At 41.3% G+C, this 27,298-nt stretch overlaps 1 protein-coding gene across 1 annotated transcript in view; it reads left to right on the top strand.

The window, feature by feature from the left end:
- Positions 1–5,618: 5,618 nt before the first annotated feature.
- Positions 5,619–27,298, top strand: part of LOC128655801 (BRO1 domain-containing protein BROX) — a 26,404-nt gene continuing 4,724 nt past the window's right edge. The window contains exons 1-4 of the mRNA XM_053709372.1: positions 5,619–5,699; positions 7,095–7,176; positions 7,268–7,418; positions 16,858–17,017. Of these exons, the coding sequence (XP_053565347.1) occupies positions 5,679–5,699; positions 7,095–7,176; positions 7,268–7,418; positions 16,858–17,017 (414 nt within the window). The 5' untranslated portion in view covers positions 5,619–5,678. The remainder of the gene's footprint in view (positions 5,700–7,094; positions 7,177–7,267; positions 7,419–16,857; positions 17,018–27,298) is intronic.

Here is a 27,298-nt window from a genome sequence, read left to right as displayed (position 1 = left end):
ATTTCTTCGGCTCGGAGAGTCTCTGAGTTATCAGCTTTACATTGTGATTCTCCTTATTTGATTTTTCATTCAGATAAGGTAGTTCTGCGTACTAAACCTGGGTTCTTACCTAAGGTAGTCACTAACAGGAACATCAATCAAGAGATCGTGGTTCCTTCCCTGTGCCCGAATCCTTCTTCAAAGAGGGAACGTCTTCTACACAATCTGGATGTAGTTCGTGCCCTCAAGTTCTACTTGCAGGCAACTAAGGATTTTCGACAAACGTCTTCCCTGTTTGTCGTGTACTCTGGTCAGAGGAGAGGTCATAAGGCTTCGGCTACCTCTCTCTCCTTCTGGCTTCGTAGCATAATTCGTTTAGCCTATGAGACTGCTGGACAGCAGCCTCCTGAAAGAATTACAGCTCATTCTACTAGAGCTGTGGCTTCCACTTGGGCCTTTAAGAATGAGGCCTCTGTTGAACAGATTTGCAAGGCTGCAACTTGGTCTTCGCTTCATACTTTTTCCAAATTTTACAAATTTGACACTTTTGCTTCTTCGGAGGCTATTTTTGGGAGAAAGGTTCTTCAGGCAGTGGTTCCTTCTGTATAATGAGCCTGCCTATCCCTCCCGTCATCCGTGTACTTTTGCTTTGGTATTGGTATCCCAGAAGTAATGATGACCCGTGGACTTATCACACATAACAGAATAAAACATAATTTATGCTTACCTGATAAATTCCTTTCTTCTGTTGTGTGATCAGTCCACGGCCCGCCCTGTTTTTTAAGGCAGGTAAATATCTTTTAAATTATACTCCAGTCACCACTTCACCCTTGGTTTCTCCTTTCTCGTTGATTCTTGGTCGAATGACTGGGAGTGACGTAGAGGGGAGGAGCTATATGCAGCTCTGCTGGGTGAATCCTCTTGCATTTCCTGTTGGGGAGGAGTTATATCCCAGAAGTAATGATGACCCGTGGACTGATCACACAACAGAAGAAAGGAATTTATCAGGTAAGCATAAATTATGTTTTCTAGGATGTTACTTCCTTTGTGGAAAGGTTTCTAGCGTGCTATGGAAATTTGCACAGGTGTAGGAGAAGCTAGGGATATCTTTCTCCCTGCCTCCCGAACTTTATAGGATTTTCCTGTTGCTGACTTCATTAAAATGCACAGTACCCTAAGTAGAAGGAAAGATCCCTATGGAGGGTAGCTGCTCTTTTACGGATCCATGGATTTAGAAGCTGGAGGTTTAATTGTTCTTTTAGAGCAATGCCTTGTCTTATTAGACTTGCTGTCCTAGCCCGCTGGGCATTGTAGCTGTTTAGCTGAGAAGCCTACTTGTGACTTAGTGGTAAAGTCTAGGCTTTATTGTTCTGTAGTGGCAGATTCAATTTTTATTTTTCTTCCAAAACCACGCTTATGCCGTTTTACTTTTTAAGGATGAGTCCTTGTTTGGACCTGGTCTGACGGTATTATCCTCTGACCTGCGGGTGAAAAGAGTTGTTATATCACTTGTCCTTTTTCTTCTTGCGTCAGGGGTCATGTCTTTTAGGCCAGTCTCAGAATCTCTCCCAGAGGCAGATTTCTCTTTCTAAAGTATCTGAAATCCAGGTACGATGAGTAACATTCCTTGAACATGGTTCAGGACGTTCTTCACTGGGAGTGAGAGTTCCAGCCCTGCCTGAGAACGGTATCTGGGTATTTTCCTCAAGTTTTTCTGGTGATGACCTTCAGAGTAATATCCATTCTCTTTTGGTTCTGGGTCTGTTCATAATATCATAGACCGGAGGGATGTGTGTTTCTTGTTCCCATGTTTCGGTATCTTCTCTAGCTTATGAGTTCATCAGCCGAGAAAGACTTTTAGGTCCTAGGGTAATTCAAGGGTGCCTTTCTGGACTATAGATGGTTCAGGTGTAATCCTTCCTTCAATCTATCTCTTTTTCAAGAAATGTTGTCCTATCTTCTTTCCCATGGATGGGAAATGAATCTGGAGAAGTGTTACATTGTTCCATCTTCATGGATGGACTGTTATAGACTCTGTATTTAGAAGAATTTTTCTAACAGAGGTCAGATATCAAGGATTTGTTCCTTTTCCTCTCTCCGCAGTTTACTGTCCAGCCAACAGCAGCTCTAGTTGTCCGGTAGCCCTTTTCAATCAGTAGGTTAGGAGTTTGGATCTACCTGCAGCTGAATTTCCTTCACTCTTAATTGATTCGATATAGGAGGAAATTGGTCTTATGGTTTCCTTGGACATCCTTCCTTTTGCTATTTTCCATAAAATGGACATCTCTCGGATCTGCCTCACAGGATAGATATCGATCAGTCGACAAGTGTCTCTCTACTGTGGTATTTTTTCAGGAATATGTATCTCAGGGCGCGCTTCTGGAGATATTCCTGGGTGATGTTACCTCGGAAGCCAACCTGCTGGGCTGGTATGCTGTCTGGGTCTTGATAAGATTATGGACTCTGAAGTGTCTGCTCTTCTCTTTAACATCTGCAGTAGAGAGCGATTTTCAATTCTCTGATAGCTTGGTCTATTGGCCTCAGTCGGTCTTAGCTTGGTTCCAGTTGGACAATATCACCTCAATGGTTTATATCAACCAACTTTGAGGAACTAGGGGTTCCTTAGCCATATAGAAGGTGACTTGGATTGTCCAGTGGGCAGAGGCTCACAATTGATGTCTGTCGTCCTCTTTCCAGGGGTGGCCAATTGGGAATCGGACTTCTGCACAGACAGCTATTTCTTCCCGGGGAGTGGGTTCTCCTTCCGAAGGTGTTCCCTAGGTAAGCCCTCAAATGGGGGGGTCCAGAGTTGGCCTCTTAGGACTTTTCAGCAGAACGCCAAGTTTCCAAGGCACTGCTCACGGTTGAGTGATCCTCTAACCTCCCTGATAGATGTCCTGGCGTTTTTTCTTGGATTTCAGTCTGGCATACCTGTTTTCTCTCCGTTTACTTTCCCTCCACAAATCATTGCTCATATTCAACAGGAAACGGAGGCGGGGATTCCAATAGCCCCTGCGTGATCTTGCAGGATCTGGTATGCAGACCTATTGGTAATGTAATTTCTTCACTTGTACCTGAGGAAGGACCTTCTGAGTCAGGGTCCCTTTCTTCATCTAGTTCCCTGATGTGGCCTACTTGAAGATTGAACCCTTGTTTTTGTTTTAGTGTGGGGTTCCGAGTCAGTCATTGAGACCATGACTCAGGCTTGCTTGCCTGTTTCTAGCAGGATTGCCATAGAATATGTTGTATTTTTCCTTATTGGTGTGAATCCAAGGGCCTCTCTTGGAGTGGAGTCAGGATCCTAGAATTTGATCCGGTCTTTGAAATGACTGGAGACAGTCAGTACTCTGAGGGGTCAGATTCTGCATTGTCTATTTTGCTACTTATGCGTCTGGTGGTTGTGCCAGCTGTGCAATTCTTCTTCAGGCCTGGTCAGAATCAGGCCTGTCTTTATAGTCGGTTGCTCCCCCTTGGAGCCTTAACCTTGTTTTTAACCTTGTTCTTAAGGTTTTGCGGTACATTCCATAGATATTAAGTGTTATCTTGGAAGGCTATCTTTCTGCTCGGAGAGTCTCGGATCTCTCAGCTTGGCAGTGTGTTTCGCTTTATCTTTATCTTATCTTATCTTTCTTGCAGATAAGGTGGTTCTCGTACTAAGTTAGGTTATCTGCTTAAGTTGTTTCGGATGGGAATATTATGTAGAAAATTGTTGTTCTTTGTCTATTTCCAAATCCTTTTTACCATAAGGAACGTTGGTGGCACAACTTGGATGTTGTGTGTGTTCTTTTTCTCTTCTACAGGCGACTAAGGATTTTCGCCAGTTTTCTGTTGGTTGTTTGTTTCTCTGGGACAGCTTCTTCTCTTTTCCTTTGGTTGGAAGTATAATTTGTTGGGTTATGAGACTGTTGGACAGCAGCTGGGCTTTCAAAAATGAAGCTTCTGGGGAACAGATTTGCAAGGCTACAACTTCTCTGCATACTTTTTTTTTAAATTTTATAAATTTGATACTTTTGCCTCGGTTGAGGTTTTCTTTTGGGAGAAAGTTTTCAAGCAGTGGTGCCTTCCGTTTAGGTGACCTGTCTTGTCCCTCCCTTATCATCTGTGTCCTCTAGCTTGGGTATTGATTCCCAACAGTAATAGATGATCCGTGGACTCAAAATTTATGCTTACCTGATAAATGTATTTATTTCTTGACACGGTGAGTCCACAGCCCTCCCTGTATTTTTCAGACAGGTTTTTGTTATATAAACCTCAGGCACCTCTGCACCTTGTGTTGCTTCTTTTCTCTCCTTTTCCTTCGGTCGAATGACTGGGGTTTGTGGGAAGGGAAGTGATACTTAACAGCTCTGCTGTGGTGCTCTTTGCCTCCTTCTGCTTGCCAGGATTGATATTCCCAACAGTAATCAATGATAATCCGTGGACTCACGTGTCAAGAACAACATAAATTTATCAGGTAAGCATACATTTTTTTTTTTTTTTCAACGTTGGTTCTTTAAGGAGTCCCAAACTGCATCCCAAATAGCTTTTTACTGTCTGCACCATTGAAGCCAAAAAGGCCCTAGAAAACAGGTTGATAGACTGATATCTGTCATTGCTGGCAAAAGTCACAATACAGAGCCCACGCTAGTGTACTTTCTTAATTAGTTTATTGTGATGACCAGTTGGGTGTTCGTGTTTCTGTTTGCTTTATCTATACTATTGAGATGCTGGTAGGTAAGAAAGAACTAGCAATGAACACTATTTACCAGACATAAAAGGAGCCAAAGAGTGCTGCTTAACAGGAAATCCACCCCCTATAATGAAAGTAATATGAGCCGAAGAATAAAATATTTAAATGGGCAGTCTTTGCATCGTCCTGTTTTTTTTTTTACATTTACTTACTTTTACATCAAAGTTATCATCCTTTGGTCTTTGCTGTTTAATTTGATCACAGTTAGCAGGAAGCCTACTGTATGACAGTTTAATAAAAGGTCTTTATAAAGATGTGTATTTAAAAATATTAAATTAATGATGCATTTCTTTAAAACAATATGCATTTCAAATGTCTTTGCACATTGTGTAGTTTGCGGTTTTTATTTGGAAGATAACCAGGAGCTTTAGTGATGCAGCCTTTTTTTGTCAGTAAATAATTAACCATTTGTCCTGCCTTCCAGATAAATGAAATGCGCATGCAATCAAACTGAGAAAATCACAAGATACCAACACACTGTAAAGGCAAAAAACATACTAAATGCACATATTTAAATAAAGGCAGTAAAATGTAAAAAACTAGGTTAATGTATAACAACGAAATTTTACCAAATAACGCTATCACTTCTTTACCTTGACAACAGGTTGTAATTGTAATTTGATTGTTGCTTTCTGAATTTTACTTATCAAGTTTCATGTTATTCATTGTATGTAGACAATATTACATTTTAGATGTTATTTTTGTAATTGCATATTTTTTATTCCTCTGCTAATAATGATCATCTTATTATCATGATAAACAATGTGAATTCACGTTAGAATTTTAACACTGTGTAACAGGATTTGTTTTAACTTAGTTTAAACATTTTCTTTTGTTGTCTAAAAATAATATTTTGTACAGTCACTATTTATAAAATATATATACATTTTTATTTTAATTTCCAGACCACATATTATCCAGCCTGGATCCAGTATATATTGGCAAGTGGAGGAGTTACACACAACTGAAAATGTGCTTTTATATGGCCTATGTAAGTATCAATGTGAAAGCTACATTTAATATTTATTAATGTCACACTCCTTCATGTCTTCCAATCAATATATTTGTACATTCGTTAACTGTTAACATGCTTCTAAGGGAACAAGTCTTCTAAAAGGGATATTAAATTAAAAATGAAATTCCCCATAACAAAGGAAAAAACACTTGACCCTGCAACATTCTCTATTATTTTGTTATATCAGTGTCTAATTGGCCACAGCAAAGGAGATCACATAAACATGCTCAAGAATCTTTTCAAGGGGCAAGTCCTGGCCCGCAAAACAATGCAAATTTTCTCACAAAATGATGATTTATTTTTTTATTATACCAAAAAGTTGATTAAAATCCAAATCAACTGTAGTACTCGCAAAACCTTGTACCCTATCTAACAAATTATACTTAAACTCTCAGGTCATTTGAAAGAGTTTTCCTACAGCATCTTTGAATACATTAAAGGGACACTGAACCCAAACTTTTTTTTCGTGATTCAGATAGAGCATGCAATATTAAGCAACTTTCTCATTTACTCCTATTATCAATTTTTCTTCGTTCTATTGCTATCTTTATTTGAAAAAGAAGGCATCTGAGCTTTTTTTCTTGGTTCAGAACTCTGGACAGCACTTTTTTAATGGTGGGTGGATGAATTTATCCAGCAATCAGCAAGGACAACCCAGGTTGTTCACCAAAAATGGGCCGGCATCTAAACTTACATTCTTGCATTTCAAATAAAGATACCAAGAGAATAAAGAAAATGTTATAATAGGAGTAAATTAGAAAGTTGCTCTATCTGACTCGCGAACGAAAAAATTTGGGTTCAGTGCCCCTTTAACCTCTTGAGTGCTAACGACGGCTCAGAGCCGTTGCAAATTGTCTCACTCAGGTGCTAACGACGGCTCAGAGCCGTCGCTAGCACTCTCCCACCTTGAGGGAGATCTGGAGGCTTCCACTCGCCGGGACTTCAAGTTTTGCATGGTGACATCACGCACAATGACGTGATGACATCACCACACAAATTTTATTTAAAATGGACAATGCAAAGTATAGAGAAAGGGGGCATACTGCTTAGAAGCCTGTATATCAGACCCCCAAGACCCACCGTTGGAAAGGTAATCACCTAACCTTTCCAACGGTATAAGTCTTGGGGATCTAAAAAAAAAAATGTAAAAAGTTTTATGTTAAAACATAAAAAAAAAAAAAAAATTCAGCTTAGCACCCAGGTCGGAAAGTGCTTAGCACTCAAAGGGTTAAACGTTTATCAGATATTTATCTGAGTAGATTGTCCCTTTAAAATAAACACACAGGACATTCAGGTTTCTGATCTCACATAGAAGTATATACAATAGTCCCAAGTCATTACCCACTTTATAATGCTGGTTTCTATTCACAGTCCTTTTGCTATCATGGCCAGACGTTGCTTTCTAGTGATAAATGTGGGGAAGCCATAAGGTCGCTACAAGAAGCAGAGAAATGTGAGTATATGTTGGAGGCGAAACGTTAAGTACATTTTTCCTTTTCAATCTGCATTTTTTTTTTTTTTTTAATAATGAATTTGTCCTTCAGTTTATGGGAAAGCTGAAGCATTGTGTAAGGAATACGGGCAAACTAAAGGCCCTGGGACCACAGCAAAGCCCTCTGGACACCTCTTTTTTAGAAAACTGGGAAATTTGGTTAAGAATACACTAGAGAAATGTCTGCGAGAGAACGGCTTTATGTAAGTATATAATGTTGTCCCCATACAAAATGATCTTCAAACATAAGATCTGTGCAATATATATATACATATATTTACTTTTTATATTGTCACTCTGTTGTTAGAGGTATCTCGTGAATTTACCAAAGTAATATGTTAACATCACTAGCAGAACCTGCTCTTTTACATATGCACTTCTCTTTGTTAAAAGGACAGTTTACTCAAAAATGTTTTCCTCTTTAATTTGTTCCCAACGATCCACTTTACCTGCTGGATTGTATTAAATTGTTTACAAGTATCTCCTTTACCCTTATTTTGGCATTTGAAAAAATTGATTTAGGCTGTGGTATCCCCACCTATTCTGAAAAGTTCTGGCCATAGGTATAAGCTATAGATAAGCTGTATAAACACAACCAGCAGAAGAATTTACACTCCCAGTGGGGTATAGAAGAGATAAGGTAATACAATTTACTTTTCCATTGTTCTCTCCAAGTATTGGTCTTTGGTTTACGGACAGATATAAGATACAGAAGCATGTGTATGTACATAATGTGATAAAGTAATGAGATCTGATTATACCTACAAGCTCCACCCATTTTATTAGGTTGTGGCTTCAAAACACAAACCCAGCTATTTCATATACACAAATAAACCTTAAAAAGCAAATCTCATACATTTTATACTCTGCAGCTGGTAAAAAAAAGTATTTGGAAACACATTAAGGGAAAAACTATTTTACAGTATACTGTCTTTTTAAATAGCCTCAAAATTTCATCAAACTTTTCATTTAACAATTGGTGATCTACAAACTAAAATATAAAACTTTCACAAAAAATAGTTCCCAAACATGTATTTCCTGGCTCTCACCAGTAGTTAATGAGACCGTAAAGTCAAAATCAAATTTTCATGATTCAGATAGAATATGCAATTGTATACAATTTTCTAAATTACTTCTAATATCTCATTTGCTTCATTCTGTTGGTATCCTTTGCTGAAAAGCATATCTAGGTAGGCTCGGGAGCAGCAATGCAGTACTAGGAGCTTGTAGCTGATTGGTGGCGGCACATATATGCTTCTTGGCATTGGTTCACCTTAAGTGTTCAGCTAACTCCCAGTAGTGCATTGCTGCTCCTTCAACAAAGGATACCTGGAGAATGGATCAAAGTTGATTATCGAAGTAAAAGTATAAAGTTGTTTAAAATGGTATGCTCTATCTAAATCATGTAAAGGTTTCATGTCCCTTTCAGACAGTGGTTGGTTGGTTGGTTATTCTTTCCATGTTTCAGGTGTGGTAATGGTCCAAAACTAACCAACACAGCTGGTTTCAGAACACCATGTTCAATTAAGCCAACTGGTGTTTTGACAAATACTAATCTTCTAGCAGTCCATGAATGCTGATTACAAGGTAGGATTGAGTCAAGTCCTTTAAAATTTGGTCCGTTTATTTGCAAACAATTCATGTTTTTTGACGGAAGGCATTTTAGCAGGAGGCTTCAAAAATGAATCTGGGTTTCACCCAAATGTGAGAATTAAACTTTCATGATTCAGATAGAGTATGCAATTTTAAACAACTTTCCAAATTACTTTTGTTATTAAATTTGCTTTGTTATCTTTGTATCTTTTATTGAAGAGTAAAACTAGGTAGACTCATAAGATCTCAGGAGTGTGCACATGTCTTTAGTACTCTATGGCAACCCTTCTTAAACTGTGGGTTGCGATCCTATATGGGGTCGCGTAACCCTAATGTGGGTGTCTCGAAAAATTCAGGGAGGCTCGTGTAAGAAGGGGCCTCCTGATTCCATATTTCATCCCGCGATATTAAGGCTGGTCTTAGGGGTGTGAGACCTGTGCCACTGCACAGGGCACACACTCCAAGCCCTGGCTAGCTGCCTGCTTCCTCCCAGCACTCCCTCTTCCCTCCTCCGCTGCAGCGCTGGGAGGAAATGATCAGATGTTACATCCTCCCAGCGCACTGTGCTGCTCAGGAGAGAAGAGGGAGCCCTGCAGAGAAGGTCCTTGCCCAGGAGGTATGGTAGGAGGCCTATCTTTGTAGGAGTTGTAAGCGAGAGTACTGGTAGCTACGCTTAGAAATCAGTGTCAAACTCTCATGAAGGTTTTTTGGAGTTTCTTTTCCCCTGTCACCTTGGCTCACATATTAACCTGGTCCCTGGGTAAGCAAAATTACTTTCAGGTGTTATCAGATCTACTTCATCAAGCCTTCTACAGTTTTTGTTTCCCAATCTTGGGGTTCAAGAGATCCTGTGAAGACAAATACTTTAATCTGTAATCAAAATCTCCCAGACCAGGGCTATTTAGTTTTTCTTTCCTTGCATGCAGGAAACAAACCATATAACCATATTTTATGAATATCCGTATACATGCACAGATGAGTCAACTAGTAACTCATGGGGAGTATGAGTATGGAAGGGAGGGTATGAGTATGGAAGGGAGGGTATGAGTATGGAAGGGAGGGTATGAGTATGGAAGGGAGGGTATGAGTATGGAAGGGAGGGTATGAGTATGGAAGGGAGGGTATGAGTATGGAAGGGAGGGTATGAGTATGGAAGGGAGGGTATGAGTATGGAAAGGAGGGTATGAGTATGGAAGGGAGGGTATGAGTATGAAGGGGGAGTATGGAAGGGGGGTATGAGCATGGAAAAGGGGAGTATAAGTATAAAGGGGGGGTGTGAGTATGAAAGTGGGTATGAATATGGCAGGGGGAGTATGGAAGGTGCAGGGGTGTGAGCATGGAAGGGGGGAGTATGAGCATGAGCAACATTTTATAACAAAGCTACAAAGAATGTAACAAAACACTGCTGCTATAGAATACTAAAGACACGTGCACACTCCTAAACACTTATGAACCTACGTAGTTTTACTCTTCAATAGTAGATACCAAGAGAACGTAGCAAATTTTAAAACAGAAGTAAATAGGAAAGTTGTTTAAAATTACATGCTTTATCTGAATCGTGAAAACAAAATTTCTGCTTACCTGATAAATGTATTTCTTTCCGGGCATAGTGAGTCCACAACGTCATTCCAATTACTTAGTTGGATATTTAACTCCTGTCCAGCAGGAGGAGGCAAAGAGCACCCCAGCAAAGCTTTTAAGTGTAACTTCCCTTACCCATAATCCCCAGTCATTCATTCAAAGGAAAATGGAAAAAGAAGAAACACAAGGGTATAGAGGTGCCTGAGATTTACTTAAAAAAAACTGCCAAATTATAATTTAAAAAGAGGGCGGGGTCATGGACTCTCATCGTCATTCCAATTACTAGTGGGAACCAATACCCAAGCTAGAGGACATGGAATGAACAGGAAGGGAAAACAAGGCAGGAGGATCTAAACAGAAGGCACCACCGCTTGAAGAACCTTTCTCCCAAAAGGCAAAAGTATCAAATTTGTAGAATTTGGAAAAAGTATGCAAAGAGGACTATGTTGCCGCCTTGCAAATTTGTTCCACAGAATGGAATAAGCCGTAGTTCTCTCAGGAGGGTGCTGTCCAGCAGTCTCATAAGCAAAACAAATCATACTTCTTAACTAATTCGAAAGTGTAGTAGAGGTGGCCTTCTGACCCTTACGCTTTCCAGAGAAAACAACAAACAGGGCAGAAGATTGCCGAAAGTCTTTAGTAGCTTGTAGGTAAAATTTTAGAGCATGCACAACATCCAAGTTATGCAAAAGACGTTCCTTATGAGAAGGATTAGGACAAAAAGAAGGAACATTAATATTTCGATCCAACACCGCCTAAGGGAGAAACCCCAATTTAGTACGAAGGACCGCCTTATCTGCATGAAAAATAAGGTACAGGGAATCACACTGCAGAGCAGAAAGCACAGAAACTCTGCGAGCGGAAGAAATGGCAAGGAGAAACAAAACCTTCCAAGATAACAACTTTATATCAACAACATGCATGGGCTCAAACAGAGCCTGCTGCAAAACTTTAAGAACTAGGTTAAGGCTCCAAGGAGGAGCAACAGGTTTAAACACAGGCCTGATTCTGACCAGGGCCTGAACAAAAGCTTGAACGTTTGTGCAAAAGAATAGACAGTGCAGAAATCTGACCCTTCAGAGCACTGACTGACAAACCTGTCTCCAGGCCATCCTGAAGAAAAGATAAAATACGGGCAATCCTCACACGGCTCCAGGAGAATCCCTTAGATTCGCACAATAAAGATATTTACGCCATACCTTATGGTAAATCTTGTGAGTAACAGGTTTACGAGCCTGAAGCATGGTATCAATGACCGCTTCTGAAAAACCATGTCTGGACAGAACGAGGCGTTAAATCTCCAAGCAGTCTGCTTCAGAGAATCCAGATTTGGATGGAGGAATGGATCCTGAAGTAGAAGGTCCTTCCTCAGAGGTAACCTCCAAGGTGGAAGAGATGACATCTTTGCCAGATCCACAAACCAGATCCTGCGAGGCCATGCAGTAGCTATTAGAATTTCAGACACTCTCTCCTTCTTGATACGAGCAATGACTAGTGGAAGGAGAGAAAACAGAGGAAACAGGTATGCTAGACCGAAATCCCAAGGAACCGCCAGAGCATCTATCAGGGTGGCCTGAGGATCTCTTGACCTTGAAACCGTACCTTGGAACCTTGGCATTTTGATGAGATGCCATCAGATCCAACTCCGGAGTCCCCCACCTGAGGGTTATCCTAGAGAACACTTCCGGATGGAGAACTCACTCCCCGGGATGAAAATTCTGTCTGCTCAGAAAATCTGCCTCCAAATGTTTCCACCCATGGAATGTGGATGGCAGAAGACAATCGTGAGCTTCCGCCCACTGCAGAATGCAAATCACCTCCTTCATAGCCAGAGTTCCTCCCTGGTGGTTGATGTAAGCCACAGAGGTGATGTTGTCCGACTGGAATCTGATAAACCGGACTGAAGATAATTGAAGCCAAGCTGTCAAGGCATTGAAGATTGCTCTCAACTCCAAGATGTTTATGGGAAGAGAAGACTCTTCCCGAGACCACAGGCTCTGAGCTTTCAGAGAACCCCAAACAGCTCCCCAGCCTGACAGGCTGGCATCCATAGTTACAATTACCCAGGAAGGTCTCAGGAAGCATGTGCCTCGAGACAGATGTTCCTGGGAAATCCCCCATAAGAGAGAGTCTCTTGTCAGAGTCCAGCTTTATCCTCTGTGATAAGTCTGAATGTTCTCCATTCCATTGACTGAGCATGCAAAGCTTCAGCGGTCTCAGATGGAACCGAGCAAAAGCAATGATGTCCATGGAAGCCACCATCAGACCAATCACCTCTATGCATTAAGCCACTGTTGGAAGAAAGGCAGACTGGAGAGAAAGGCAAGCAGCAAGAAGTTTGGATTTTCTGATGTCCGTCAGGAAAATCTGCATGGACATGGAATCTATGATTGTCCCTAGGAAACATACTCTTGTAGCTGGAACTAAAGAACTCTTTTCCAGATTCACTTTCCACCCGTGGGAACGTAGAAAAGACAACAACATCTCTATATGAGATGTTGCTAGTTGAAAAGATGATGCCTGAACTAAGATGCCATCTAGATAAGGTGCCTCTGCAATTCCTTGTGATCTTATCACTGCCAATAGAGCCCTCAGAACCTTTGTGAATATTCTGGGAGCCGTGGCAAGACCAAACGGAAGTGCAACAAACTCTAAATGCTTGTCCAGGAAAGCAAACCTGAGAAACTGGTGATGATCCCTGTGAATGGGAACATGTAGATACGCGTCCTTTAGGTCTATGGTCGTCATGAACTGACCTTCCTGAACCAATGGAAGAATGGAACAAATAGTTTCCATCTTGAAGGACGGAACCCTGAGAAATTTGTTGAGGCACTTTAGATCTAGGATGGGACGGAAAGTTCACTCCTTTTTGGGAACCACAAATAGATTTGAATAAAATCCTATACCTTGTTCCTCTAGAGGGACCGGTACAATAACTCCCAGGGAGGATAGGTCCTCAATTTAAGAAGGCCTCCCTCTTTACCTTGTTTGAGGAGAACAATCCTTGTTTGACAGGAGAAATCTGTCCCTTGGAGGGCAAGACTTCAATCCTATTTTGTAACCCTGGGATACTATGTCCACAACCCACGGATCTGGGACATCGTGTATCCAAGCTTGACGAAAAAAAGAAAGCCTGCCCCCTACCTGATTCACAATCGGATCGGGGGTGAACCCTTCATGCCAATTTAGAATCGGCAGAAGGTTTCTTGTTTTGCTTTCCCTTATTCTAAGGCTGGCTGGATTTCCCATTTGACCTGGATTGTTCAGATTTGGAAGAAGAAGAGGCAGACTTCTGTCCCTTAAAGTTGCAAAAGGAACGAAAATTAGAAGACTGCCGACCCTTAGGTCTATTCTTCTTGTCCTGAGGTAGGAAAGATCCCTTTCCACCCGTAATCTCTGAAATTATTTCCGCCAGACCAGCCCCAAACAAAGTTTTACCCATAAAAGTTAAAGCCAAAAGCTTGGCCTTGGAAGACACATCAACCGACCAAGATTTTAACCACAGAGCTCTGCGGGCTAGCACAGTGAAGCTAGACATCTTAGCTCCCAGTCAAATTATCTGCATATAGGCATAACCGATAAAGGTATTGGCCAGTTTAAGAGCTTTGGTCCTATCTTGGATCTCCTCAACCATAGTCTCTTTTGAAATAAGATCAGACAGGGCGTCGCACCAATAAGATGCTGCTCCAGCAGCCATGGCAATGCTCGCCGCAGGTTGCCACTGTAATCCTTAATGGATATACATCTTTTTTAAGTAAGCCTCTAGCTTCTTATCCATTAGATCCTTAAAAGAGCAACTATCCTCAATAGGAATGGTAGTTCTTTTAGCAAGAGTAGAGATAGCTACTTCTACTTTAGGCACAGTGCACCATGAATCACGAGTCTGCAACAGGAAACATTTTTTTAAAAAACAAGGGAAGGGGAAAAAGGAACCCCTGGCTTATCCCATTCCTGAGCTATAATTTCAGACATCTTCCTTGGAACAGGAAAAAAATCCTCAGAAGATGGAGAATCATAAACTCTATCCAGTTTAGAAGACTTCTTGGGGTTGACAGCAACCGAAGGTTCAGAGTCATCCAAAGTAGCTAGAACCTCCTTTAGTAGTAACCGGAGGAGTTCAAGCTTAAATCTAAAATTTACCTCTTCAGATGCTACTGAAGCTTTCTCTTCATCAGACAATTGAAAAAGGTTGACCAGCGCAGATTTAGAGGAGTCAGAAACCTTACTAGCAGACACATTTTAGAGTTTAGATATCCTCTTACGCTTACGCGAAGAAGGGAAAGCTGACAAAGCCACCGATACAGCATAAGTAATCTAAGCAGCAAAATCACGAGGTAAATAAACATCCCCAGCAGTGTTAATTTTGACGGCAAATTTCAATTCAGTCTTAGTTTTAGTCTTTTGACTAAAATGCCATTTTAGTTTTAGTCGTATTTTAGTCATCTGAATTGTTTGTTTTAGTCTAGTTTTAGTCGTATTTTAGTCATCTGAATTGTTATAGTTTTAGTCTAGTTTTAGTCGACTGAATCTCCAGTAGATTAGGGTTTAGTTAAAGTGTAATGCATTATTTAAGCATTTCTCTATAATTTGCAAACTGATTATATACTCCAGGAGTAAACATAACGCCTGTTATTATTAATGGTATTAAGGTTTAAACATGCAATACAGAAACAGATTTAGACGTTGTGATGTGTAACATCTTTATTAAACTTTAAAATATAAAAAAACAAAACCGTAAACTGTATTGGCTGTATTGCACATATTACCCAATATAAAAACTTTAGCAGTTCTCTGTTAATAATTAAAACAAGTATCAAGTAACTCAACACAACAAAAAGTTTCTGCAGCTAGCACAGGCACAGCATAACTTAAACCGATACTCGTGGGTTATTCTTATTTCTATAGGAAGAATCAATTAATTGCTCACAGATTCGAAGCAACGATATTAACACTGCTCTAGAACTTCCAAACTCATTATGTACTGCAGGAGTAAAGGTTTATTAACCTGATTTTATTTATGGTATTAAGGTTTGAACATGCAATACAGATTTAACTGTTGGGGTATATAACATGTCTTTATTTAGCTTAAAATTTAATCAAATTACGTTTAGTAAATTTTACAAAAGAGCAGTAATTGGATAGGGATAGATTAACACCTTGCATAAAATGTTTTTGTCAGCAAATTTTGATTTAGTTTTAGTCATAGTCTTTTGACTAAAATGTCATTTTAGTTTTAGTCATCAGAATTTCTTTAGTTTTATAGACATTTTAGTCTAGTTTTAGTCGACAAAATTAACACTGATCCCCAGGTGGTTGAGATGACACAGAAGGCACAGAATGAGAAACAATTAAGGCTTAGGACGTTTGAGGAGAAAGCTAAGGCATGTTACGCACAGTATTATTAAAAGTCAAAGCCAATGCCAAATATATGTCTATGTTCCAATAAAGGGAAACTCTTTAACCCCTCAGCCAAGTGAACTCTAAAAAGTCCTTAAGTCTCTTACTGTGAACCTTTATATTTTTCTATTATATGTCAAAGCACATAATATAAATAAATCTGTCCATAAATGTATCCTTAACTAAAAAAAGGATAACTTTGTCCTAAAATGGATCTATATGAGGATTTAACTTCTTAAAGTGTATGTCAAGTTTGATGAATGTGTGCCCGGTTTTTAAAAATCCTTTTAAAAACGGGCATTTTCATTCATCAAACTTTATATTTCACACGTTTTGTTAAAATAAATACTGGAGCGGCTTTCAAAAATAAAAGTTAAGTATTTTAACAAAACAAGTGAAATGTAAAGTTTGATGAATAAAAGTGCCCGTTTTTAATAGGGTTTTTAAAAACCGGGCACACAATCGTCAAACTTGACATTCACTTTAAGTGCTGCTGTCCTTCAGTACCTAGAAGGCAAAGGCACTTACCTTAGATCCTGTAGGACAGATAAATTAATATCTTCAGACACCAACTTCACAAGTCCTCCATTGACAGAGGCAAAGAGAATGACAGGGGATTATGGGTAAGGGAAGTTACACTTAACAGCTTTGCTGGGGTGCTCTTTGCCTCCTCCTGCTGGCCGGGAGTTGAATATCCCACTAGTAATTGGAATGATGTCGTGGACTCTCCATGCCATAGGAATGAAAGTTTAATTTTGACTTTACTGCCCCTTTTAATAATTTCCTTTTCTCTATAATATATATAAATATACTGCAAATACATTTTTACTTTTCATGGCTCTTGGACATCAATATAACATGAGATGTGATGTACTATCCATAGCATACAGCTCATACAACAGGTTGCTTGGCTTTATGAATAATAAAGATAATTAAGTTGAGTTGATGTGAATATTTGTGATTATTGTTTAAACTTTAGTATGTTTAATTTTTCTATAATTATTTATATTCATAATTGTTCTTTGGTTTTATGTTGACTTTGCATTCAATCATCACAATTTTTACCTCCAGCTATTTCCAGAAGGTTCCACCAGAGGCACCAGAGTTGGAGCTGAAAGCCAACTACGGCCTTGTAGAACCTGTGTCTTTTGAATTCCCTCCATTAAGCTCACAGTGGACTGAAGAAACGCATGCAGCATTTGACCTTACTAAGCGACCAAAGGATGACAGTGTAAGGAAATGTATTCTATAGTTACATCATCTCATCTCAAGTTTATTCTCATATGTGTGTGTGTGTGTGTGTGTGTGTGTGTGTGTATGTGTGTATGTATGTATATATATATGTATATATATATATATATATATATATATATATATATATATATATATATATATATATGCACATACATACAGTTATGGCCAAAAATATTGGCATTTCTGTCAGATAATGCACCACTTCGCCCAGAAAATTGCAGTTACAAATGTTTATGCATTCTCATGTTTATTTCTTTTATTGGTATGACACAAAAAAGTGGAGAGAAAAAAAAAAAAGCCAAATCTGACACATTTCACGCAAAACTCCAAAAATGGACTGGACAAAATTATTGGCACCCTCAGTTTAATATTTGGTAGCACACCCCTTGGAAAGAATAACTGAAATCAATCGCTTCCTGAAATCAATGAGTTTCTTACACCTCTCTACTGGAATTTTGGACCAACTGCTATGGGTCTCTCAGATAGGAAGGGTTCATTTTCCCAAATGCTGTTTTGAGATCTCTCCACAGGTACTCTATGGGATTGAGATCTGGACTCATGGGTGGCCAGTTCACTACTTTCCAGCGCTTTGTCTTAAAGGGACATTCAACACCAGAATTTTTGTTGTTTAAAAAGATAGATATAATCCCTTTATTATCCATTCCCCAGTTTTGTATAACCAACACAGTTATAATAATACACGTTTTACCTCTGTGATTACCTTGTATCTATGCCTCTGCAAACTACCCCCTTATTTCAGACAGGCTTGCATTTTAGCCAATCAGTGCTCACTCCTAGGTAACTTCACGTTTTTTAGCTCAATGTTATCTATATGAAACACATGAACTAACGCCCTCTAGTGGTAAAAAAAACTGTCAGGTTAGAGGCGGCCTTCAAGGTCTAAGAAATTGGCATATGAACCTCCTAGGTTTAGCTTTCAACTAAGAATACCAAGAGAACAAAGCAAAATTAGTGATAAAAGTAAATTAGAAAGTTTTTTTTTTTTTTTTGTTTGTTTGTTTTTTTAAATTACATGCCCTAGTTGAATCATGAAAGTTTATTTTGGACTTGACTGCCCCTTAAAACCATTTCTGGGAGCTTTTTGACGTGTGCTTTGGGCCATTGTCCCTACATGGGCCCTACAATGCACCACAAAATTCTTTGGTAGTCTTCAGATTTCATAATGCCATTCACACAGTCAAGACATCCAGTGCCTGAAGCAGCAAAAAAAAAAAAAAAAAAAAACATCAGTGGACCTCCACCATGTTTGACTGTAGGGACTGTATTATTTTCTTTAAAAGCCTCATTTCTTTTTCTGAAAACAGTGCAATGATGGGCTTTACCAAAAAGCTGTAATTTCCATCTAAAGGGAAGGAGAGTCCACGGCTTCATTCATTACTATTGGGAATTAAGAATCTGACCACCAGGAGGAGGCAGACACCCAGCCAAAGGCTTAAATAGCCCTCCCCTCATCCCCCAGTCATTCTTTGCCTTTTGTCACAAGAGGTGGCAGAGAGGTGCCGAAGATTTGGAGGTCTTTTATGGAGGGTATTACTCTTCGCAATGGGACAGGAGTTTAAGTAGCCCTATACGGCTTCTCAGTGAGGGCTTGGATGAAAGTTAGAGTCCGGAGATGCAGGGAGAGTCTCTTTTGCGAAACCATCCTGACTCATATTAACAGCTCCTAAAGCAATTGGGGTTGACGAGTTTCGCAGACTGCTTCTTTCAAGTCCATGTCAGGAGCGCTGCTATGACCTGTCACACTGGAAGGGCTGTGTTCCTGTTCCATTCAGATCTCTCACAGTTGATATCCATGGATGTACGCGCTCGGACCTCCCTCTCTTGGTGGATCCACCCGGGAACAACTGTCCATGGGGACATCCTTCTTGAGACCGTCCTGGGAGATTGTGACCATGAATGCGAGTCTGGCGGGATGGGGAGCTGTTTGGGGTGCCAGACTGGCACAGGGGAAATGGTCTCGGCTGGAGTCCCGTTTACCAATAAATATCCTGGAACTTTGAGCAATCTACAATGATCTGAAGGCGTGGTCCCGCCTGGGGGCGTTCAGCTTCGCTTTCGGCGATTCATATCCCGGGTGTAGACAACTGGAAGCGGATTTTCTCAGTAGGCAAACATTCCACCCGGGGGTGTTTGCAGAGATTTGTCTCAGATAGAGGACGCCGGAGATAGATCTCATGGCGTCCAGATTCAATTGCAAACTTACCGTTACGGGTCGAGGTGGAGGGACCCCCAGGCAGAACTGATAGATGCATTAACGGTGCCTTGGGGGTTCAATCTAGTATACATTTTTCCTCCCTTACCACTTCTACCTAGTATAGTGGCACGCATAAAGCAGGAGAGAGTGTCGACCATTCTGATTGCTCCTTCGTGGTTTGCGGATCTGGTGGGGATGTCATCCTCTCCGCCGTGGAGGTTACCCTGTCGCAGGGATCTTTTGGAACAGGGTCCTTTTCAACATCAGAATCTCTATTCTCTGAGGCTGACTGCGTGGAGATTGAACGCTTAGTCCTAGCCAAGAGAGGTTTTTCTGAAAGTGTGATTGTCACTCTAGTTCAGGCAAGGAAGCCAGTCACTCGGTGCATCTACCATAAGGTGTGGAGGACTTACTTGTCCTGGTGTGAGAAACATGGATACCCTTGGCACAAGGTGAGGGTTTCCAGAATTCTGTCCTTTCTTCAAGAAGGTTTAGAGAAGGGACTTGCCGCTAGTTCCTTTAAAGGGACAGATTTCGGCTTTATCTGTTTTGTTACACAGGAGACTCGCTGAGCTCCCTGACATCCAATCCTTTGTTCAGGCTTTGTCTCGAATCAGGCCTATCTTTAGTCAGTCTGCTGCCCCATGGAGCTTGAACTTAGTCCTTAGGGTTTTGCAACAGGTCCCGTTTGAGCCTATGCATTCCCTTGACATTAAGATTCTGTCCTGGAAGGTTCTTTTCCTGTTGGCCATTGCATCAGCTTGCAGAGTATCTGAACTGGCGGTCTTGCAACATGGGCTACCTTATCTGTTTTTTCATTTGGATAAGGCTGTTCTTCCCAAGGTGGTGTCCAATCATAACATCAATCAGGAAATAGTTGTTCCTTCTCTGTGCCCTAACCCTTCTTCTTCAAAGGAGCGGTTACTTCATAATCTAGATGTGGTCCGTGCCCTGAAGTTCTATCTTCAGGCTACAAATGACTTCAGACACTCTACATCTCTTTTTGTTGTGTATTCTGGAAAGCGCAGGGGTCAGAGGGCTTCTACTACTTCTTTGTCTTTTTGGCTGAGGAGCTTGATCCGTTTGGCTTACGAGACAGTGGGACATAAGCCTCCTCAGAGGATCACGGCTCATTCCACTAGAGCGGTGGCTTCATCTTGGGCCTTCAAGAATGAGGACTCTATGGAGCAGATTTGTAAGGCGGCTACCTAGTCTTCCTTACATACTTTTACAAAGTTTTACAAATTTGACGTTTTTGCTTCTGCAGAAGCGGCTTTTGGGAGAAAGGTTCTACAGGCTGTGGTGCCCTCAGATTAGGGTCCGCTTTTTACCCTCACGGTTTCAATCAGTGTCCTCTAGAGCTTGGTTATATGTTCCCAATAGTAATGAATGAAGCCGTGGACTCTCCTCCCCTTTAGATGGAAAACATAAATTATACTTACCGGATCATTTCATTTCCATTGTGGGGAGGAGAGTCCACGGCTCCTGCCCGTATCTCCGGTGGGCGGACCTAAATTTAATTTCTCTTCTGGCACCATTTATACCCTGATGTTTCACCTACTGTTCCTTGTTCCCTCGGCAGAATGACTGGGGGATGAGGGGAGTGGGAGAGGTATTTAAGCCTTTGGCTGGGGTGTCTTTGCCTCCTCCTGGTGGCCAGGTTCTTAATTCCCAATAGTAATGAATGAAGCCGTGGACTCTCCTCCCCATGATGGTAATTCCGGTAATTTTTAGCAAACTCCAATCTGGCTTTTTATGTTTCTGTGTCAGCACTGGGTCTCCTACCATTTTCTCCTTTTTCATTCAGATGGTCAAGTATAATGCGAGCTGACACATTTGTACCCTGTGCCTGAAGGTCAGCTTGAATTTGTATGGAAGTTGATTGAGGTTCTTTATCCACGATTCGAACAATCTTTTGTTGTAATTTTTGATCAATTTTTCTTGTTTGTCAACGTCCATGGAGATTAGCTACAGTGCCATTGGCTGAAATCTTCTTGACAATGTTGCACACAGTGGACACGGGAACATTAAGATCTCTGGAGATGGACTTGTAACCTTGAGATTGTCCATGCTTTTCCACAATGTTTGTTCTCAAATCTTCAGACAATTCTTTGCTGCTCTTTCTCTTCTCCATGCTCAGTGAGGCACACAGAGACACACAACAGAAAGGTTGAGTCAATTGTTCACCATATTGTCAGCACCTGTTAATTGATACAGGTGAGTTTAATTACAAATTACAGGAACATAACAAACTTGGAATGCAATTATTTCTTACAATTTTGAGAAGGTGCCAATTTTGTCCAGTCCATTTTTGGAGTTTTGCGTGGAATGTGTCAGATTTGGCTCCCCCCCACACACACACACACACACACACACTTTTTTTGTGTCGTACCAATACAAACAAAAGAAAGAAACATGAGAATGCCTAAACATTTGTAATTGCAACAATTTTCTGGGCAAAGGGGTGCATTATCTGACAGAAATGCAGGGGTGCCAATATTTTTGTAGTTTTTATGTAGTTTTTGTGTGTGCAAAAAAGTATTCGTTTTGAAGCAGATAGGCTTTTCCTAATTTTTGGGATGGACAATTAGATTTTTAACAAAGTTGCTAAGCCTTATGTTAAACACACAAAAACAACTATTGGGGAGAAGGAGTTTGGGGGCCATTTTGAAGCCATTATACGGCACAGAAAAGTTAAAAAATTATTTCTGAATGCGCTTAATAATGGATGCTGGTGTGGTGAGAATATTTCAGAAAAGGTGTGTGATACAGATGTTTTCTATCCCTTTAAGATCACTGGCACAGTGGACCCCTTTTCCAACTATAACTTGTACAGAGGGCCTGACCATACAAATAAATATATAAAACCTGTGTAAAGGGTCAGACATTACTCACAGCTGTCTTCTCCAGTGTGTACAAGGGGCTCATAGCCTCAAACACATACTGCATCCCCCTACATTTTGCAGAGTGTCAGACTCCCTGCCTGGGACACACATACATATACGGCATAGAGGAGGGCATGCAACCTCATGCAAAACTTTCTGACTTCCAGGAAGCTCACACAGAACCCTGATGGTTCATCATTCTATAGGTCAAGTAGCTATAGCTAGGCCTGTCTCCGGTACATCTCCCTTCCTTCTTTCTTAGGCTTTTGTGTGTGCTCCAGTGTTGCTAATACAAATCTAATTCTATGTCCCTACACTTTTATTTCTGCTAATGTAAGTAGAAAACTGTTTCCATCTTTGCTGTGTGCAGCATACTCTTCACATCTATAGTACTATTACAGCCAGAAGTGTCTGGTAGGTGGCTCTATACATGTAATGCAACTATTTAGGGAGCATAGGACAATAGTGAGCTGTGTGGGGAAGAAAGAATACTATGGTATCACGTAGCTCATAACAGGAAATGACAACACAGGTAAGATCACTCTTAATTTCTCCTACATAGGTGTGTCCGGTCCACGGCTTCATCCTTACTTGTGGGAATATTCTCTTCCCTAACAGGAAATGGCAAAGAGGCACACAGCAAAAGCTGTCCATATAGCCCCTCCTCTGGCCCCGCCCCCAGGCATTCTCTTTGCCGCTCTGAACAAGTAGCATCTCCACGGGGATGGTAAAGAGTTTGTGGTGTTTAGTTGTAGTTTTTATTTCTTCTATCAAGAGTTTGTTATTTTAAAATAGTGCCGGTTTGTGCTATTTACTCTACAACAGAAAGTGATGAAGATTTCTGTTAAAGAGAAATATGATTTTAGCACAAGTAACTAGAATCCATTGCTGTTACCACACAGGACTGTTGAGACAGAGAACTTCAGTTGGGGGTAACAGTTTGCAGACTCTTCTGCTTCAGGTATGACCAGTCTATTTTCTAACAACACATGTTAATGCTAGAAGACTGTCAGTTTTCCCCTCAGGGGATCGGTAAGCCATTTTCTTAGACTGTCTAACAGATTACAGGCTTATTTTTTGGGCTTTATACTGGTAGACACTGTTGTGGGCCAAATCGATTGACTTATATCACATTTTTATGGCATTTCAAATGTTTTGTGAACATAAATACACTTTGGGGAACGTTTTTAATTTTTCCTGGCATTAGTTTAGACGCCTAATCTAGTCAGGAAGGCCCCTTCACTCTAGTATGCAGAGGGAGGAGGCCTCATTTTTGCGCCTCAGTTGCGCAGTTAATATCACAGGCAGTGCATGCAGCTTCATGTGAGAGGGTCCTGTGCATAAGAATCAGACTCCGGAAGGCTTATTACTGTGGTGCATAACCCCTAAGGAAGGTAAAAGCTGCAGCAAAGGCTGTAGCTGGGACTGTAGTGTGTAAAACCGGTTAAATTAAACAATTAGCTCCGGTTTGCTCATTTTAGGGTCTAGAGACTTCATATTTGGTGTGCAATACTTTCAAAGCATTAAGACACTTGGGTGTAAATTTTATAAAGATCGGTTATTGCCTTCATAGTTTTTTGAACTTTCAGAAATAAAGTGTGTCATTTTATTATTTAAAGAGACAGTAACGGTTTTGTTTAAAATCGTTTTTATTGCATTAATTGCCTGCCTAAATCTGCCTAACATGTCTGTGCCATCAGATAGCTTATGTTCTGTGTGTATAGAAGCCAAGGTGGTCCCCCCTTAAGTGTATGTGATAATTTTGCCATGGCGTCCAAACAAAGTAAAGACAATTCTGTCACATTTAATAAAATTGCCCAAGATGATTCTTTTAATGAAGGTAGTGGGGATAGTTCTACATCCTCTCCTTCTGTGTCTACACCAGTTTTGCCCGCGCAGGCGATACCTAGTACATCTAGCGCGCCAATGCTTGTTACTATGCAGCAATTAACAGCAGTAGTGGATAATTCTATAGCAAATCTTTTATCCAAACTGCCAGCATTTCAGAGAAAGCGTGATTGTTCAGTTTTAAATACAGAAAGGGATGAACAAGTAGACGCTGACGATACCTTATCTATTTTACCCTCTCATCAATCGGAATTGGCTGTGAGGGAGGGACTGTCTGAGGGAGAAATTTCTGACTCAGGAAAAATTTCTCAGCAGGCAGAACCTGATATAGTAGCATTTAAATTTAAGCTAGAACATCTCCGCGCCCTGCTTAAAGAGGTACTAGCTACTCTGGATGATTGTGATTCTGTGGTAGTCCCAGAGAAGTTGTGCAAATTGGAAAAATTCTTAGAGGTCCCTGTGCACGCTGATGCTTTTCCGATACCCAAGAGGGTAGCGGACATAGTGAATAAGGAGTGGGAGAAGCCGGGTATTCCGTTTGTCCCACCTCCTATATTTAAGAAAATGTTCCCCATTGTAGACCCCAGAAGGGATGCATGGCAGACGGTCCCTAAGGTTGAGGGGGCAGTTTCAACATTAGCAAAGCGCACAACTATTCCTATAGAGGACAGTTGCGCTTTCAAAGATCCTATGGATAAAAAATTGGAAGGATTGCTTAAAAAGATTTTTGTCCAGCAAGGTCTCCTTCAACCAATTGCGTGCATTATTACTGTCACCTCAGCGGCGTCTTTTTGGTTCGAGGAATTAGAAAGCTCGCTCCAGAAGGAGACTTCATACGATGAAGTCATGGACAGAATTCACGCACTTAAGTTAGCTAATTTCTTTATATTGGATGCCGCTTTTCAAATAACGAAATTAGCGGCGAAAAACTCAGGTTTTGCTATAGTGGCGCGCAGGGCGCTTTGGCTAAAATCCTGGTCGGCAGATGTGTCGTCCAAGACTAAATTACTTAATATTCCTTTCAAAGGTAAGACCCTTTTTGGGCCGGAATTGAAAGAGATTATTTCAGACATCACTGGGGGATAGGGCCATGCCCTCCCACAAGATAGACCTTTCAAGGCTAAGAACAAGTCTAATTTTCGTTCCTTTCGCAATTTCAGGAACGGACCAGCTTCTAACTCTGCAGCCTCTAGACAAGAGGGCAATGCTGCCCAGCCCAAACCTGCATGGAAACCTGTGCAAGGCTGGAACAAGGGTAAACAGGCCAAGAAGCCTGCTGCTGCTACCAAGACAGCATGAAGGGGTAGCCCCCGATCCGGGACCGGATCTAGTAGGGGGCAGATTATCTCTCTTTGCTCAGGCTTGGGCAAGAGATGTTCCGGATCCCTGGGCACTAGAAATAGTCTCCCAGGGATATCTTCTAGAGTTCAAGGAACTTCCTCCAAGGGGAAGGTTCCACGTGTCTCGCTTATCTTCAGACCAGATAAAGAGACAGGCATTCTTACATTGCGTAGGAGACCTATTAAAGATGGGAGTGATATACCCAGTTCCAACAGCGGAACAAGGTCTGGGTTTTTACTCAAACCTGTTTGTAGTTCCCAAAAAAGAGGGAACTTTCAGGCCAATTCTGGATTTAAAAATACTAAACAAATTCCTCAGAGTTCCATCATTCAAGTTGGAAACCATTCGGACGATCTTACCAACAATCCAGGAGGGTCAATATATGACTACCGTGGTCTTAAAGGATGCGTACCTGCATATTCCTATTCACAAAGATCACCATCAGTTCGCCTTTTTGGACAAACATTACCAGTTCGTGGCTCTACCATTCGGTTTAGCCACTGCTCCCAGAATTTTCACAAAGGTGCTAGGGTCCCTTCTAGCGGTTCTAAGGCCGAGGGGCATTGCTGTAGCACCTTACCTAGACGACATTCTAATCCAAGCGTCGTCTCTCTCCAAAGCAAGGGCTCATACAGACATTGTTTTAGCCTTTCTAAGATCCCACGGGTGGAAGGTGAACATAGAAAAGAGTTCACTGTCCCCGTCCACAAGGGTTCCCTTTCTGGGAACGATATTAGATTCTGTGGAAATGAAGATTTTTCTGACAGAGGTCAGAAAGTTAAAAATTCTAAAAGCTTGCCGAGTTCTTCATTCTATTCCTCAGCCTTCCATAGCTCAGTGCATGGAGGTAATAGGACTAATGGTTGCAGCAATGGGCGTGGTTCCTTTTGCTCGAATTCATTTAAGACCATTGCAACTGTGCATGCTCAAACAGTGGAATGGGGATTATGCAGACTAGAAAAGAGTTCACTGTCCCCGTCCACAAGGGTTCCCTTTCTGGGAACGATATTAGATTCTGTGGAAATGAAGATTTTTCTGACAGAGGTCAGAAAGTTAAAAATTCTAAAAGCTTGCCGAGTTCTTCATTCTATTCCTCAGCCTTCCATAGCTCAGTGCATGGAGGTAATAGGACTAATGGTTGCAGCAATGGGCGTGGTTCCTTTTGCTCGAATTCATTTAAGACCATTGCAACTGTGCATGCTCAAACAGTGGAATGGGGATTATGCAGACTTGTCTCCACAAATTCATGTAGACCAGATAACCAGAGACTCACTTCTCTGGTGGTTGACTCAAGATCACCTGTCTCAGGGAATGAGTTTCTGCAGACCGGAGTGGGTCATTGTCACGACCGATGCCAGCCTCTTGGGCTGGGGCGCGGTCTGGGACTCTCTGAAAGCTCAGGGTCTATGGTCTCGGGAAGAGTCTCTTCTCCCGATCAACATTTTGGAACTGAGAGCTATATTCAATGCGCTCCTGGCTTGGCCTCAACTAGCGAAGGCCAGGTTCATAAGATTTCAGTCGGACAACATGACGACTGTAGCGTACATCAATCATCAGGGGGGAACAAAGAGTTCCTTGGCGATGAGAGAGGTATCCAAGATCATCAAATGGGCGGAGGATCACTCCTGCCATCTATCTGCAATTCACATCCCAGGAGTAGACAACTGGGAGGCGGATTTTCTGAGTCGTCAGACTTTCCATCCGGGGGAGTGGGAACTTCACCCGGAGGTCTTTGCCCAGTTAACTCAACTATGGGGCACTCCAGATGTGGATCTGATGGCGTCCCGTCAGAACTCCAAGGTTCCTCGGTACGGGTCCAGATCCAGGGATCCCAAGGCGACACTAGTGGATGCATTGGTGGCGCCTTGGTCGTTCAATCTAGCTTATGTGTTTCCACCGTTCCCTCTCCTTCCCAGGCTAGTAGCCAGGATCAAACAGGAGAAGGCTTCGGTGATTCTAATAGCTCCTG

Source organism: Bombina bombina, chromosome 4, assembly GCF_027579735.1.
Source record: "Bombina bombina isolate aBomBom1 chromosome 4, aBomBom1.pri, whole genome shotgun sequence".
Lineage (NCBI taxonomy): Eukaryota > Metazoa > Chordata > Amphibia > Anura > Bombinatoridae > Bombina > Bombina bombina.
The sequence above is the reverse complement of the archived record's forward strand: the minus strand, read 5'-3'. Positions and strand labels throughout refer to the sequence as shown.